The sequence below is a fragment of the Glycine soja genome, chromosome 5, assembly GCF_004193775.1.
Source record: "Glycine soja cultivar W05 chromosome 5, ASM419377v2, whole genome shotgun sequence".
NCBI classification, from domain to species: Eukaryota; Viridiplantae; Streptophyta; class Magnoliopsida; order Fabales; family Fabaceae; genus Glycine; species Glycine soja.
The window spans coordinates 28,147,569-28,166,249 of record NC_041006.1 but is presented as its reverse complement, the minus strand read 5'-3'; the positions used below and the strand labels follow the sequence as shown (position 1 = coordinate 28,166,249).

At 35.6% G+C, this 18,681-nt stretch overlaps 1 protein-coding gene across 1 annotated transcript; it reads left to right on the top strand.

Annotated features, from left to right (window-relative positions):
* Window positions 1-17,484: 17,484 nt before the first annotated feature.
* Window positions 17,485-18,412, top strand: LOC114412436 (PAMP-induced secreted peptide 2-like). The gene has a single exon (XM_028376338.1). It carries the CDS (start codon window positions 17,599-17,601, stop codon window positions 18,004-18,006), a length of 408 nt encoding a protein of 135 aa, XP_028232139.1. The 5' UTR covers window positions 17,485-17,598; the 3' UTR covers window positions 18,007-18,412.
* Window positions 18,413-18,681: the final 269 nt, after the last annotated feature.

Sequence of the window (18,681 nt, the reverse complement as noted above, 5' to 3'; positions counted from 1 at the left end):
GCAAAATATACGGATAAAAAATATGTATTTAATGAACAGTGATTTTTACTTGGGGTCCTACCTTTTTATACCAACCTTATTGGGCCTTGGACCTTGGGCTTGTGTGCATTGATTACTGTCTACGTAATTCATCCTATAAGCAAGATTGGGTGGCCTAATCTCGTGATTATCAGAAAATGCAATCATTGCCTCGTGTGGGTCTGAATAAGTACTCCGCTACCTTGGCCTAATACATATCTCATAAGTTGCTTTCACCTCTTGTGGGGCTAGATAGGTATTTGATGTCCTATCCAATATACATGCCCCCAAGCCTTTTTTGGTATGGTGATCGAGAAGGATTTTATGTGGAATCGTTTGTTTACAGCAACATTTGAATCCATGTGATTAGTATTTGGTTATTGGATCGTTGGTTCCTGGTGGCAATTGTGCTTCCATAGGTGCAACTATAAGATCATGGTCTAACATTATGTCTCTTCAACTACCCATGTTTGTAACTGAAACACTCATTAATTCCAACCGTTGATCTTTGTTAATCTGATGATGGAGATTCATGCTTGGTTGGGCCTGTTGGAGGCCCATCTCCTATGAAAGGAGCACTGAAACATTGTCGACCTTACTTAGCCTCTTATTTTTCTTATCACGGCTGAATAGTGTATTCTAGTCTTTCTTTTCATAGGGATGCTTGTAATTTTAGTAATAATGGTTTCAACAAAGGCTTCGTTGAGGGAGACCGAAGGGGTTGGTTCAGAGGTTCGAGGCTTAAATGAAGGGGTGCTGGAGGTGTTCTCCAACACATCTGTCTCGGTAACGGTTTCTTTAGCTTCTACTTCGGAAAAGGATCGTCTTCTAACGATAGTGGGAAGTCTAAAGACTTCTCAGTCTTCTTGAATCAACTTCCTTATAGGGTGGTCAATGATATAGGAAAGATTCTAAATATGGGAATTACCACAACCAACGAGATTTTGAGGCCTCCTTCTTAAGAAGCCGGGGAGGTAGAGGTGGATTCCCCTGACCTTTTGTTGAGGTGGCACCATGAAAACATCGGCGCATGTTGACGGAGAAAAAGGTATGCCCTCTTATTACCCTTCCAAGGGTTGACGGGGAAGTAAGCACCTTTTTTTCTCGTTACAATGACAAGCAAGACATCATAAATCTTCCTAGCTAGCTTCCTATAAGTACTATCCCAGAAGATGAACATTGTCCGATTACTTTTCAGACGATTTGGTCAGACGCCACTCCACCACTGAGTTTGTATTCATGAATAAGGAGTTAGAGATTGGGGAATTTTGTATATGTACGAATGCATGTTCTGAGATTTGTATATGAGGGTTCCCTTTGATGATTTCACCATTGGTGTCCTTTGCATTTTGAATTTGGCTCCATCTCAGTTACACCCGAACAGGTGGGTTGCCACACAAGCATTATGGGTCCTATGTTTGTATACTTATGTTAAGGCCACCCCGGGCCTATTTCTTCATTATTTTTTTTTTGTCAATTGCACAAGAAGGCACAGTGAGTGTCTCTAATTCGGATTTTGTCTCACCCCTTCTTTCGTAGATTCACTTTTTCATACAAAAAATTCAAGATTGACTACTTTAAAGTAACGATAAAGTCAACTTCTAGAAACAACTTTTTCTTTTACTCAACAGGGAAACCTTTGTTCACTTTTTATTGGCCACAATGTCCTCACTGGTATAACAAGTACCCCAAGGAGTATCTGACTGATGAAGAACTCTGAGACCTTGCCTTCATCAAATCTCTCCTTTGTCGTCTCCTTGCTCGACCAGTAGTTTCACTTATTTGGTCTCCAAATCCAATTTGAGATCTTAATGGTTAGTTTTTTTTTCCTTTACGCATACACCATTTTTTTGCTCAAAATTGCAAAGTTATTTTAACTTATTTTATTGGTGACGCCATCCTTGTGCCTCTTGTTAACCGAACCCCCAATTTAAGGAACCATTTGGAGGATATTGCCCCCTATTGCCAAGGAGCCAAAGGAAAAAGACAAACACAAGAATAAGAAGCGAAGCTGAGATCATAAGAGTGGCTTGACAGAACCTTCCAAACACAAAGAACCTAGCCACAAAGAGTCAAAAAGGATGAAGCAACAAATGTTGGAGTTCCTTTCAGCCAACCCGTTGTCGTTCCTTTCAGCCTTGATGAATCAATGATTCTTCCTTAAGGAGTTTGCTCCAAATTGTCTTGTTGATCCAAGCCTTGTTTCAGATCATGGTAGTTATGTACCGAACAAGAATGATGATGTTGCCATTTAGGTGAATTTTTTAGGCCTTTCAATCAAGGGTGGCAACAATTGCTCAACACCTTCAAGGGTCTTCTAATATTGACAAGTTAAAGGCCAAGAGCCCCCTTAATTCTGCTCTTCAAGCCAACATTACTTTAGTTGGAAACAATTCAAACATGAAGGGATGTATCTTAGATCTTAAGAGCAAGATGAAGGAATTGGAGAAATGTGCTCTTATTACTAAGGCTTCGAACAAGACTAATAAGGAGGAAGTGGCAAGATTGGAGGTTGTTTTGGCCACCGTTGAGAGGGAAAGGGATAATGAAAGGGAGGTGAAGCTTTGGATTGAGTAGAAAGCATATAATGATGTTTACGAAACTCATGATTTTGGCTTTAATCATTGCCTCCGACAAGTACTATACCACTGTGAGGTTCCGAATGAATCCATTTTGGCATCAACAAAGATGTCTATAATGGAAACTTGATTTTGATTGATGACATTGCGGAAGAAGGAGCGTCGGATGGTGGGCAACCTACTACCCCTCTTAGAGAAATCCAAATGACCAATCCTAGTGAGGAGGATGGAGACGAGGAAGACAAGGCCCAAAGGGACAAAAGGGGTGTTAGAAATAATGGCACATGAAACTACAAATCAAGAAGGAGGGTGAATTGGTTTTAAAAAAAAATTAGATCCAAATCAATTTTTTTTGCAAAACCTTTTCCTTTAATCCAATTAATTCAAAAGAGTAAGATATGTTGTAAACACCCTTATGTTTTCACTTAACACAAATTATGGTTTAAACTAAGATTCCAAGAAAATATCAACTACCAAGTGTTAAGAACCTTAACCAATAAGCAATAAAGAATGCACACACAAATTTATACTAGTTCAATTTCTAGGAAATCTACATCCAGTTGACCCATAGTAACCCACTAGGATATTCCACTGTAATCTTTGAGTTACAATCAAACTCACAAGAAAATGCACACCACAAAGCCTAAACTCTTGAAAACCTATCAAGATCTAAACCTACATATAATAAACCCATTACATGCACATCATTGAGAAACTTACTCAATGAAAACAAAAATTAGACACACAGATTAAGGAACAATTTCACTTGATACGTGAAGAATGCGAAAGTTTCAAAACATATCATTTGTAGTATCAACTTCCCTTCATGATCATTTGCAAAGATCCATTGCACTCATTGAAAAATATTTTTCTAATCAAGGATCAAAGTAGTGATGACACTCAGAAGTTCAAAGAATCTCTCAATGAAAATCATAGTGTAAAATATGAGAGAAAAAGTGTCACACCAAAGTCCTTCGAAAAACTCACTTTTATAACATCAGAACTTAAATAGTCGATTATGTCATAGAGATAGTCGGCTAAATTGTTCTTTGCATCACCTGGATTTTGTGAGTAACATATAGTTATTTGTATTACCATTTAATTGACTATTTGCAAAAGCAAAAAACTTTGTCAAAACCAAACAGTCAATTAGACACTTAAAATAGTCAACTATCTACGAGTTATTCTCAATTCTGAGAATTCAAAGGCTCGATATAATAAACTATAATAGCATATAGTTTATTATCATAATGCAAAGTTGAAACTTAGTCATTTTAAAAACTAAATTATGAATTTAAACTCTTTAAGGCTTAAGATCAATGATCAATGCAATGATTAATATGTAGAGTAATATTGATTTACTTCTCCTAGTCTACGATACATGTATGCATGATTTACCACACACATTCAAGCATTTTAAATATAAACAAGCATCCTAATAATGACTAAAGTTCCTTAATACAAATACAACATCAAAATAAACTAAGAGTCTTCATCTTCATCTACCTTTATGTTTACAGGGGGGACAAGGGCCCTTGGACTTGTATTTTTTATTTTGTTTTTTTGTGAAGTTCATGGTCGATAGTGCCATTTTTAGTACTTTTTGAAGTTTCAGTCGTTTATTATCGTTTTTTGTAATGTATGGCCTCTGTCGTTTCTAATGAATGAAATTTTGCTTCTTACTTGTGTTTTTTTATTACCAAATCGTTGCCATGGAAGTTTGATTGAGATCATATTTTGTTTTATGAATAATGAACTATGATCAAATAGGGTGCTCATAGAAGGCTTATTAACAAATGTTAATTAGCAAGCAATACAAGTTTAACCGAAGAGGTAACTATTAACAAATAATCATAAGTCTATGCTTAGCTGAAAAGGGTATTCGGGGATCACTGTTAATTAGGAAAAATGTTAACCTCAACCTTATCCGAGAAGGGTATTTGAGAGGGAACCATTGATTATCAAATTGTTAAGTTCAACCTTAGTCGAAGAGGATATTAAGGAGGTAACTATTTATTGGTAAAAAAGTTAAGTCCAACCTTGGCCAAAAAGGGTATTCAGGAGGGAAATGTTGATTAAATAATTGTTGAGTTCAACCTTGACCAAAAAGGGTATTCGAGAGTGTCATACCCTAATTTCATCTAGGGACCATTGTTTGTGGGCATGCGACCTTCGTTTGACCACCTCTAAATATTTAATACCCATCGTTATGGAATCCGTAAAGTTCTGAGATGTTTCGGGAAGAAACCGGTCAAAACATAAAAATGGGAGTGTATTTAGCAAAGTGGGGTGTGTGCAAATAAACTGTTACACTCTAGTTTCATCCGAGGACCATTGTTGATCGCTTCGGAAGGCTTAACACTCATCGCGGTGGAATCCGTAAAGTTTCATGAGATTTTGGAAAGGAAAAAGCCAAAAACACAAAAAAGGGGGGTGAACTTGTGAACTTATCAAGATCGGGGTGTAAATAGCAATTCGAATCTAGGCCCTTCCGGAACATTTTTGAAGTTGGGTTGCTTAAGGAGGAAGCAACTGGGCGGCAATCTCCTCCTCGTTTTGTTGAAAAATGATTTTTGGGGCTTCCATGGCTTTCGTAATGCTTCCGTAAAATTTCCGAAAATCTTGGGTAAGCATATTTTACTTAACATTGGTGAAAGGGAAAAGAAAAAAAAGATGAAAATCAAATCTGAAACACTTCCGTAAGGCTTCCATAACTTTTCTGTAAAGTACGAAAAGGGGGTGAACTTAGTAATTGAGATGCGCTTAGAAATCTTCCTCAAGAAGCCTCTAGGCGGCAAGCACCTTCCTTTTTCCCTATAAATAGGGGAGGGGGGTTGTTTCAAAATGTTCATGACCCCTAGGCTATGCATTTCGGCTATTTTGGGTAAAAGACACGTTTCCGTGAAGAAAAATCTAGTCGAAGTGCTTCCGTAACGCTTCCGAGACATTTTCGTGAGCAAATCTGAGAAGATTTTCCTCCGTTCTTCACCATTCTTCGTCCATTCTTTGTTCGTTCTTCGTTCTTCAACCAGTAAGTGTTCCAATCCGAGACTTTCAATTCATTTCTTGTATTGTTTGCTTTCATCTTCATCTCGTTCACTTTCGATTTTCTTTTCTTCCGTTTTTAACGTGCTCTAACCATTTATTTAAGTCGTTATCTTGCCTAATAAATGATAAAATGAATTTCAATTGATCATTTGTGTTGTAATGTCGTTTAATCACTGTTAAAGCAAAATCTAACCGATCGTTCACGTTATAACCTCGGTTAAACAAAAAAAAGAAAAATAATAATAAAATAATCAAAATATCTTTAAAAAAATAATATAATAATCAAAATATCTTTGAATAAAATAATCAAAAAAATCAATCGGACGTTTTTCTTTGGAAGTTTCCTTGAATGAACTGACTAATAACCAAAGTGAAACTAAGGCTAAAATCAACTCACAAATCAAGCTTTGTCCGCAAAAATCACTAAAAACCGTTTTAAGGTCCAACACCTTAAACGGTCCTCTTTGCTTTTATCGGTTAACATGGACCGTTCAAAAGCGTGAAATCAACATGTAACTTTACCACTTTTGCAAGAACTACGTAGGTATGAGTTCCTCATCGCAATTGAGGATACGTAGGAGCAAAAGCCTCGCTTTCGCCGACCACCCCAAGAGATCGTTAATGGTTCAACGCCTTAACGTTTCTTTCCTTTCAAAAACAAGAGATCGTTAATGGTCCAACGCCTTAACGTTTCTCTCCTTTCAAAATCAAAAGATCATTTAATGGTCCAACGCCTTAAATGACCTTTGTTCGATTAAAATTAATCTTGCGAAAAAAGATCAAAACAACTTAACCAACGTTTAGTTCTGAAAGAACTACGTAGGTCTTATTTCCTCATCGCAATTGAGGATACGTAGGAGCGAGGGAAACACCCTTGTCGACCACACCAAAATTAAAAACATAAAAAGCATAAAAACACAAAAAGACATAAAAAAGGGAAAAAACATTTTGAAGTCATATTTGCACACTTGATTAAAGGCTGTCGTCCCTTTTGATGGACGCGTAGGGTACTAATACCTTCCCCGTGCGTAAAAACAACTCCCGAACCTTTCACGATTAAAGTTCGTAGACCAAACCTTTCCGGTTTTTCTAACGTTTTCCTCAAATAAACGTTGGTGGCGACGCCGTGCATTTTCCTTTCTTGGAAGACGCACCCGTGAGCCCCGCGTCGCCCTCCCGCTGAAGGGTAGGTTGGGACAAAGAGCAAACTTTTTAATAAATTCTTAAGTTCAACATTAGCCGAATAGAGTATTCAGGAGGGAACTTTTTAATAAATTGTTAAGTTCAACCTTAGCTGGAGAGGGTATTCGGGAAGAAATTGTTAATGAATTAGAACTCAATCCTTAAGAATCACAGTATGCAAAGAAATATGATGAAAAGAAGTCTTCATTAATAGTGATATGATACAATGTGTCTCGTTAAAACCACATCGACAAAAACCTTTTCACATTTTTATAGGGATAAAAAACCGAGATAGGAAAAAAAGTACACCACTCATTACAAAGCTTAACTAAAATAAAACTTCAAATGAGTAGAATTTCATGTCGTGGAATAGCTTTCTTGGCCAGTTCTTCTAGCTTGTAGGCCTTGTTTTATAGGCTATGTTGAACCCTGAAAGGTCCTTCCTAGTTAGTGGCCAACTTGCTTTCTGATGAGTCCTTTTAGGCTTTACCTCGAGCTCTTTACATGAGGTTTCCTTCCTTGAGCTACCTAGGCATCAACTTTGAGTTAAAATTTTGAGTCATGCATTGCTTTGAAGCTTCTATTATGATGATGACATTCTCTCATACTTATTCTATAAGGTCTAAATTTACCTGCAACGCTTCATTATTCTCGACCTTTTTCTTAGTTGGCGAAGCCTCAGCTTGAACTTGGTTCCTATACTCAACCAATTCCTCCATCTACATGTACTTGGTTACTCTTCATCGTAGCTCATCCATGTCTGATGCGGGCTTTTTGCATAAGTTGTTCACAAAGGGTCTCGGCCAAAGAGTCGTTATCAAGTGGTGCATGGCAACTGCTGAGTCTAGGTTTCAGATATTCAAAGCTATCTTTTTGAAACATTCCATGAAAGTTCGAAGCGATTCTCTCTTCTCTTGTCGTATGTTGACCAAATTCACCAACGTCAAGTAATGAGCTTGACTGGTTGTGAATTGCATTTTAAATCGAGTTGCCAATGTATCAAAGAAGTCTATGGTGTTGGGGGGGGGAAGGCATATGAACCAGTGGAGGGTCTACCCCAAAGTTTTTATGGACTAAAGGTGTGTGCCCCTGTCGAACACTAACATTAGTAGCCTTTGGCATCTCAAAAGTCGTTGACTCTATGCTCCAACGGGTGTTTTCAAGTCACCAGGACCGGTTACCCTCTCAGTTTTGCATTCTCTTGTCAAAGGGCCATGACCTCTTCTACATGATGTCGACGCATATCTGATACTTGCACCTATAGCCTCCTTTCCATTTAGGATAAATGAGTTTGGTCCTCGACGTGCGCTTCTTCATGTTGATGATTCCCTGGTTGCTTTGTTGCTACTGTGTTCGTTCCAGTTCATGTGATTGTCATAGTTTTTGGGGTCGAGGACTATATTACTCGGTCCCCATGATGGGCGCAAAAATGTTCCTATCACAATATGACCAGACACTACTCCTTAAGCTGAATAATCCTTCCTATTTCTCTTTCTTCTTCACATTGTCTAAATGGTGCGACCTTGTTATACCAACCTTATTCGACCTTGGGCTTGTGTCCACTGATTACCATGTAGGTAATTCATCTTATAAGCAGGATTAGGTGACTTAATCTCGTGATTATTAGTAAATGTGATAATTGTCTCGTGTGGGTCTAAATAGGTACTCGACTACCTTGGCCTAATACATATCTCGTATGTTGCTTTTTCCTCTTGTGAGATCGGTTAGGTACTTAGTGTCCTATCTGGTATAACTTGTATTACGAGTTCCCATCTTTAATGCAATTGTGGTGCTCCAAAGAAAAATTGTGGTGCATCAAGTAATTATCAAATTGGACATGTTGATTGTTGAGTGTTTGTATGTAGGTTCTAGTATTGGACTCGACTTAGTCAGAAGCACAAGTCAAGGGGTGTTGCTAGGTGCACCCAGCAATAATGCTAGGTGCACCTAGCAATTTAAGTGAAGTGGCAAAAATGTTCTTCACTTAAATTTTAAAAACCCTCCCTCCTTGCATAGTCCGTACGCTACTGCCGCTACTATTTTTCTTCTTCCTTCCTTGAAGCACTTCTTCTTCCTTCGTTGGTGTTCCGTTTGAGCCGTTCCACCGCTATTCGGTGCCTCCATTGCCAAATTCAAGGAACTGTCCACCACCATCATGCCATTTCCGCCGTCGCGGTAAGCTTTTATGGTCTTTCATTAATGGCATCTGCGTCGTTTGTGTTTCCGTAGACTACATACGGATTACGTAATCCGTATGAGTTTAAAGTTTTTTTTATAAAAAGTATAATTTCGTATGACTCATACAGATTATGTAATCTGTATTTTATTTTTAAAATTATTCAAAAATGAATTAGATTTATTTTTTTAATAGTTAAAGTTTTTTTATAAAAATATAATTTTTTTTTGTTTTTAAATAGGTTTTTTTGTATGAAATATAAATATATCATTTTCTTAATTGTTTGTCGGTAGTTATTGTATATTATATAAATAAAAAATTGTTTATTTTCAATTATGTTTTTAAATAGTTATTTCTTTTAATTCTAAATATATTCATTTGTTTTTGTTTTTAAATATTTTTTTACGAAATATAAATATATTATTTTCTTATTTGTTTGTAAATAGTTATTGTATATTATATAAATAAAACATTGTTTATCTTCAATTATGTTTTTAAATAGTTATTTCTTTTAATTCTAAATATATTCATTTTTTTATTTTAAATATTTTTTTATGAAATATAAATATATTATTTTCTTTTTTGTTTGTAAATAGTTATTATTTATTTTATAAAAAAAATAAATTATTTTGAATCATCTAGTTAAATAGTAATTTTCTTTAATTGTAAATATATTAATTTTAATTTTGTTTTTAAATACGTATTGTTTGTTATTTTAATACATAGTTTTCATTTTTGTTTTGAAAAAGCTGTTGTTTTATTTTTAATTATAAATATATTTATAATTATTATATATTTGTTTTTTATGTAAGTAATTAATTATAGTGTTTTTTTAAGTTGTTTTGTAATAAAGATGTTAATTCACTACATAAAAATAATTACAAAAAAATTTTGAAATATATATATATATATATATATATAATAATTTTTTATTTATGAATGATTGTATTGTAATTGATTTAAGTATTGTTTGAATTTTGACATAAATTTGTATGTATGTGCTAATTTGCATATTATGGTTAGAACTAGAAGTTTAAGTCGTGCCCTAGGCAGAGTTATAGGAAGAGCCCTGGGGAGAGAAGATAATCGTGATTCAGATGATGCTCCTTAACGGTGAAGGCCCACAGCATCCGCACGTAGTTGCTGAGGATGCTCCTCACGTGGATGACGCAACTGAAGAGGTCTTCCAACATCCTGAAGAAGCTGGTGTTGATGCCCAGGGTTTTCTAGGCGGGTTGCGTGACACATCATGATGTAAGCTCCATTGGAGCTTGTAGGCCTAGGATCTTCTTCATCAATGGATTCATTTGCTTCTTGGAAGATGAATGGCAGCGGAATGGAGAAGGAAGAGAGAGAGGAGACGCCACTTCAAGGAGAAGATGAGTCTAGAAGAAGCTCACCACCATAGGAGGTCATGGATAAAAGCTTGGAGGAAGAAGGAGATGAATGAAGCGAGAGGAAGAGAAGAGCACAAAATTTTGTGCTCTAAGAGAGCTCTGAAATTTGAAGTTTAATTTTCAAATGATCAAAGTTCAAAAAAATGCACACACATGACCTCTATTTATAGTCTAAGTGTCACACAAAATTGGAATGAAATTTAAATTTCTATTCAAATTTCACTTGGATTTGAAATTGAATTTGTGGAGCCAAATTTTGGAGCCAAAATTTCACTAATTATGATTAGTGAATTTTAGTTATGGTTCAGCCTACTAATCCAAGATCAAGTCCAAGATTCTCCACTAAGTGTGCTTAGGTGTCATGAGGCATGTAAAGCATGAAGGACATGCACAAAGTGTGACTATATGGTGTGGCAATGGGGTGTAGCAAGCAAATGCTCACCTCCCCCTCTAAAATTTAATTGGATTGGGCTTCTCCCAATTCAATTAAATTTATTTTCCAACACACACATCAAATATTCACTTAATGCATGTGAAATTACAAAACTACCCCTAATACAAAAACTAGTCTAGGTGCCCTAAAATACAAGGGCTAAAAAACCCTACATTTCTAGGGTACCTTACCTATATTATGGAGCCCTAAATACAAGGCCAAAAAATAATGAAACCTTAATCTAATATGTACAAAGATAAGCGGGCTCATACTTAGCTCATGGGCCTGAAATCTACCCTAAGGCTCATGAGAACCCTAAGACCTTCTCTTGCATCTCTGGTCCAATGTTTTTGGAGCCTTCTATCTAATGCCCTTGTGGAGTAGGATTGCATCACATCAATTTTGACTGACTATGCTGATCATGTTACAATCATTGTTTGGAATAGAGGGATATTTATAGTTTTTAATAAATTATATTTCAATAAGTATTTGTTATTATTGTTAAAATTATTTAATTATTTCTTAGGAGCGTCCTGAATTGAAGCTATCCTCCCATGGAAAGAAGGTTCATAAATTTGGGAGGCCTGCTGCTGAGATTGATGGGTTAGTTGTTGCCACAAGATTAAGTTCTTTGATCACATGTTCATTGGACACTAGCGATTAGGGACTTATATCGGCTTTTGTGGAGAGGTGACTTAAGGAAACGAGCACTTTCCATCTTCTAGTAGGAGAGGTCACCATCACCCTTGATGATGTGGCATCTTTGCTTCATCTGCCCATCATAGGCACATTCCACAGCTTCGACACTCTTCATGCCAACGAAGCGGTGTTGATGTTAGTGGAGTTACTTGAAGTCAATGGAGATGAAGCTAGAGCTTAGACAATACAGTGTCATGGGGCATATGTACGCCTATCACGGCTACGAGAAATTTATCATGGCAAATATGAGGTCGGACACTGGACTGTAGCAGCTCAAGTTTATTTGCAGCATTTGTTAGGTTGCACTTTTTTTGCTAACAAGAGTGCAACAGACGTGCATGTGGTGTTCTTGGACGCCTTCTGAGACCTCAGTCAAAGTGGAAGCTACGCATGGGGAGCTGCCGCCTTAGTGCATATGTACGATAATTTGAATGATGCTTGTAAAAGCGGCAGTAGACAACTTGTTGGATATATCACACTATTACAGGTAATTGTCATTGATTATTATTTAATTTTTTCTAATATTTTTGTAATATGTTCATTTGATATTTTCTTTGTTCTGATCAAATTTGTGTAGTGTTGGATTTATGAGCATTTTCCATCTATTGCTAAGGCTTTTACAAATTCAGAGTATGATGAAAGGTCACCATGTGCCTACCATCGAACCTCTACAAAGGCCTCTACGAAGGCATTACCAACATCGATGTATCAGAAGCGTCTAGATCGACTGACGACTGTTGATGTTTGTTGGATGCCTTACGATGACCACTGTGCAGTTCGAGAGTTTGACCTCATTTCATGTTTTTCTGGACGTATCTAATGGGGTCCCGTTGTTGTCATACACCGACCAAAGAGGGTGGTGTGGCAATTTGGGTATGTTCAGATGATTCATCCTCATTCTTCAGGTTCAAGGTTATGCTTCGAAGTTATTGACGACAAATGGATGCATTTCTTTGACTACCTTGCACCGGTGGGCCAGATTTGTGTTGTTCTTGGACAATGTGCACCGAACTACATGGACTGGTTCTATATGATTTTGCATCCATTCATGAGGCCGACACAGCCCGGGGATCCACCCAGACATCCACTTGTCATGCAAGATGAGACATATGTGGAATCAGATATGCCTGAGTACCCGGTGGCGACAGCAGCTATGGAGGAAGCACCTACACATGCATCTTCTGATGTGGAGCAGCCTAGACATGCAGTGGTAAAATATATATTCCACAGCTTTCTTAATTTCATTTAATTTAATTGTGCAATATGGTTATACCTTATTCATTGTTGTCAATGTCATCAAAGGCTTGCCATGCAATTGCAGAAAGGTTGGAGTGGTTGCTTAACCTAAGGATAGTGACTAAAGCCACAGAAACATACGATGTCATGCAAGACTGCCTAAGGATTGCTAGGGGGGTCAGTGTGGATCACAATGTATATGTGTGGTCGCGATGAAGGCGACACACGGATCACGCATGAAGACACTTATAGTTTTTTAGGAAAATTTGTAGACTATATTTATCATTTTATTTTATTTCACAATAATTTTGTTTTAGCAATTTTTTTTGAATTGTTTTTTATATTACTATTGACAAACACAAATTATTTAACCCTAAAGCGTAATACTAAACCCTGGTTTGCACATCACAATTAACTCTAACAACGCGCGCAAGACTAAACCCTAAGTATTATACTAACCCTAAACAATTAACTTTAATGTATGGTATAATAAATAATTACGTGAATTTCCACTGAAACAATTATATATTAATGTAGTACATTACAATGTCATTGGTACCTAAATGTTCACTCTTCACTTAAATCAACATTTCTTTTCAACATCATCAAATTTATGTACTGATGCATTCTACTAATATATGGAGTTGGCCACTATTTTGCCTAAGGATGACAATTCCAAGACCATAACAAAGCTAGAGGCGGTAAGGGACAATGGTCTTTTAAATAAACCTATTACACATGCACAAACAATTTCAAGTTATTATAACACAATTATTTCATTAATTTAAAAATACCATTACGATGAATCTACCTGAACAAAATTATTGCCAAAGATGTGACCAATACATATTATGCGATGCACAAAAGAATCTGTTGGTGGTTGACTTCTAAGAGGAAAAAACGTCATGTTTTGTTGTAGAGACAACGATACAAGGATAACACTATACCTTGATGCAATGACATATCCCATGTCGTTTATATCCATCCACTTATCCATAGTAAGATGCATGAACTAGCTATACGGATTACATTTATTTAAACTAAATTTTAAATAAAAAACAAAACATAAATTACATACCATGGATGCCTTAGTTTCAGTGTGTTGCAGCGTGATCATGTTGCTCAAGGCATCCCAAACACTACATAGGTCCCCAAGGCTATTCTATAATAGTCTTTTTAAAGCCCAATGAGCATATTCAACCCTACATTTGAAATACACAAAAAATAATAAATAAATACAACAATTAAAATTCATTAATTCCTTAACCCTAATAAAAAATATGAAAATTTTAATACCTGTTTGTTGTTGTGTTTCCTAAGTGCATCACCTTATTCGTCCAGGCTTTAACAAAATTTTCTTTGTGGGGAATTACCCATGTTTCGTTGACATAGTCAACAAACATTGGCCATGGTGAACAAGCAATTTCAAACTTCTTAAGGCAGTCATCGAACTGATGCTTGGAACGACAATCAGCCAAACTCCCCCAAGCATCCATCGCATACTCCCATGCGTTTTTTTTGACCAATTAGGGATTTACATTTTGCCTTGACATTCTTGTTGATGTAAAACCAACACCACAAGTTGGTACACTCAGGGAATACAGTTTTCACTGCATTCATCAATGCTAGGTCTCTGTCGGTCACAATAACTCCAAGGAAGGCATCACGTCTTAGAAAAAGACCTTGAAACCGTTCTAGAGCCCAAACCATATTATTTAGACGTTCTCCCTCCAAATATGCAAAACCAGTAGAGAATGTCATCCCAGCTGGTGTCACACCAATAAAGTCAAGTAACGGGAGTTTGTACCTGTTTATTTTGTAGGTATTATCTATCAAAAACACCAAGTTGCATGCATTACATAACTTCACTGCATTAGGATGACACTAGAAGATACCACGTACAACATCTTCGTCCTTTAATCTATGTCAATGAATATACTAATCTCGTTCAAGAAGCTTCATTAGATGTTGCATTTCAGTATCATTGCCTCTTATGGAAGAACAGTATACACTTCTTGCACTGTATATTTGTTTGATTGTTGTACAACTATTGACATTGTGCTCCTTCACTGTTAGCAGAATGTTTCTTGTTTTCACCATTCACTTTGTCATATAAGCAATAATTGTCTTCTCATCCTTAGTCAATCGACCAACGTATGGATGTCCAACTAATGACTTAGCCAATTCATGATTGTGACTCCCACACATTAACTTCACCATCCATCCTTTGCCTCCAACCACTGATTTCCCATGAAACTTAAAGGGACACCTACATTTCCTACTGTCAATATCTCTTCTAACAAAATCTTTCTTGCTAGACCTATATTGACCACTCCTTTCACAACCAATTAACACAAATCAAGTCCTTCCTCTCATACCAGTATTTGTATCTGACCTCATAATCACCGCGACAAATCCAATTTCAAAAGCAATTGATCGAGCCCACTATAAAACATCATCTCGGGTAGCAAACACCTACAATGCAATCCACACAAGTTTAGTCTTCAAAAGGACATTCATTTTATTCATTTAATAACAATAAATCACATTATTACCTGAGAAGTATTATGCACATCAAAACAATCAACATGTTCTTAATTCACACCAGCTTCGTCTTCATTTTCATCATTCATATAAACTTCTTTAGACTTTATACTATCATACATCCATTGATCTTCATCCATCTTAACAAGACATTCAAAATTTTCAACATCACAAACAAACAACCCTTAACCGCACCATACATATACTATCACACAAAAGCCTACGTGATTTTTTACTGCATACCATTTTATAAACATTAAAATTGATAACCCTATATATTAAAAACCAATAACATCAACTTTTTATACTTACAATTCATAACCATATAATATATAAAAAATTATAATCGCAACATATGTAGTCAAATAAATTATTTTATTCAACTTAATTCTAATTCATCAAATTATTACCACACAAAACAATCAATTTTAGACCATAAAAACTCAAATAAATTATCCATAAATTACAACTATAAATTATCTTACAAATCATACCATTTTCAAAATATAAAAATAAGTAATTACAAATTAATTATCAATCTACACTTCTTTAAAAATATTTAAAACAATAATACGAATTACATTTCAAATAAACATATAAACAAATAATTTTTCTTTACATGTTAAATTAATATTTTTAACAATCATACTAACATATTTATAATTTAAAATTTTAATATTTCTTTTAATTTAATAAAAAATAAAAATTCGTATAAATCATACGGATTAAGTAATCCGTATAAATCATATGGATTAAGTAACCCGTATGATTTATACAAATCATCTATAAATCATATGGATTATGTAATCCGTAAGTTATATTAAAATTTACGGATTACTTAATCCATATGTTACGCAAACAAAAAAATTAACATCGTACCTCCAACGTATCTCCGTTAACGACTGAATCAACCACCGCAACAATCACCACCAATGAATCTCCATAACACTTTCACCTCGACCGAAATGACAATGTGCACCTCTCACAACAACGAAAAACCGAGAGGAAACGAAGAAAACAAAGAATAAAGTGTAACTGAAAAAAGTAACTTAAAAAACAACTTAAAAAGAAAGAAAGCACAGGAGTATTTTCGGAATTAAGTAAAATTGTTGGGTGCACAAACAATAATATTGTGTGCACCTAGCAACACCCCAAGTCAAGGGAGTGTTGTTTGTTGTGAGGTGGATTTGCCTTTAATAAATTTAGCTACTTTCCTTTCTCTATTCATTAATAATAATTTCCATATACACTATAGTATACCATAGACGACTGATTGACTGGTCATTGCAACAAGTGCGAACGCAGCCATCTCCCCTCTTTTCTTACGCATATTTTTCATTTTCTTTACACATTTACACTCAATTATTTAGCATAATAATCAAATTGAATTTTCTTTTTTTCTTTCAAATCATGAAAGAAGTTACATCTTAGATATTAAAACTTTCCATTAATTCAACTTTATTAAAACAAAAAACTAGTTATTTTTAATTTTTATTAATGTACAATTTTAATTTATACATACGAGTATGCTGACGAACACTCACTCGTTTTTTAAAATGAGTATATTAACAAATTTTACGAGCGTTTGTTAATGTGCATTACATCAGTTATAGTTAAAATTTATTAATAAATTCTTTATAAAAACAAGTGGATGTAGATTAACAAACTATATATATAAATATATAATCCAAATTCCAACGTGTCATTGTCGTTTGGGTCTTGAATTTCAGGTATTACGTTACTACATAGTCTTGGTCTTCGACTCGAAGCAGCACATACTAACTTCCCTACGACTCCAAAGCAGTGGGCACAAGGAAAACCTAGTGAGACGAGTTTTATTTACCAACATTCTACGTACACAACTTGGACCCGCAATTTCTTTCATTTTCTAATTCGTTCTTGCTATTTTTCTTGAATAAGTATACTGTGATGCAAACCTTTCTCTAAACCTGAAATCCAAATTGACTATTATCCTTCGGAACCTCCTAAGCTGCTTCCTCCGCGAGAAAAAAAAATAATATACTCACGTTGTTTGAAGTTTGAATATAATAGAAAAAAATCTATACACAATGTTTTGGTCATATTCCACATTTGAATGTGCATGCTGGATTTATTTTAGTCGACAACTTCCCCTGCTATAAAAAGGTCTTCATACATCTCCATGTTACACAAACATCAAACACAAATTAAAATCTCTCTTTCCCTTTCTCTTCCTCTCTCTCTCTCTGTCTCTCGAATTCCCAAACAAAGATACTAATTCCCTTTCCCTTTTTAACATTAAAAAAGATGACAAGCATGCTGAAAACTCAGGCCTTACTAGTTCTCGTGTTATTGGTGAACTTTGCTTTTTTCATGGGCTTAGAAGCCCGTCCATTAAGTATCATTGAGACGGGGAAATCAGCCACTGGAGGGGAAGAGGTGGATTTCTTTGATTGGTTAGCTCTGGGAGCAATGAAGGATTCTGGGCCAAGCCCAGGTGTGGGACACAAGTTCACCAATAGTGAAACCCTTGGTGGGATTAAGGACTCTGGTCCTAGTCCTGGAGGGAAAGGTCACCAATTTACAAACAGCGAGACACTTGGTGGAATCAAGAACTCGGGTCCTAGCGTCGGAGGAGAGGGTCACAAATTTACCAACAGTGAGACCCTTGGCGAAATTAAGGATTCGGGTCCAAGTCCTGGCCAAGGACACTAAGTGCGTATTTGAATTGTGGTTTGAGAGATACTAAATGTCTGATTGCGCATTCCAATGCACAAAACGGAGAAGTAACTACACGTTTATTAAAAATGTGGGTTACGTTGAATTGAAGGGTAACCCAAACACGTTTGCATCTCATTCGGTCATTCATCCCCCTATACTTGGCAATAATTCTCAAGAAAAAAAGACTATAGATGGAAAATAAGTTTCAGGTTAATTGATTTGATTCCTTCATTTCTTTAATTAATTCCTGTCTACATTTTTATTTTTTTCACTTCATTGATCATGCTGTAATACTACTCCTATTGATGTACTATAGTTCAGAATTCAGATAGTTGCGTCTTCTTTTGAGATGTGTGAATGGTAAATTAAAGTAAGGACAGAGTAATGCAATTCACATGTACGAGTATTTATTGTATTCAAGTTGACAATCATTTTGCTTGTGATCAAAATGACTGATATAGATAGGTGTGTGTTTGGATTTTCAAACTCAAGTCCACGTGAAAACTATTGACGTTCAAAGCATAAAAGAGAGAAACCAAACACGCCAGAAACATAACTCCATAAGGAGAAGAAATAAAAAAAAAAAGATTAATCAGATTTATTCAAAAGTCAAAACATTGAAATTATGTTACGTATTTTAACTTTTAAAAAAGTTGGTTAAAAATTAAA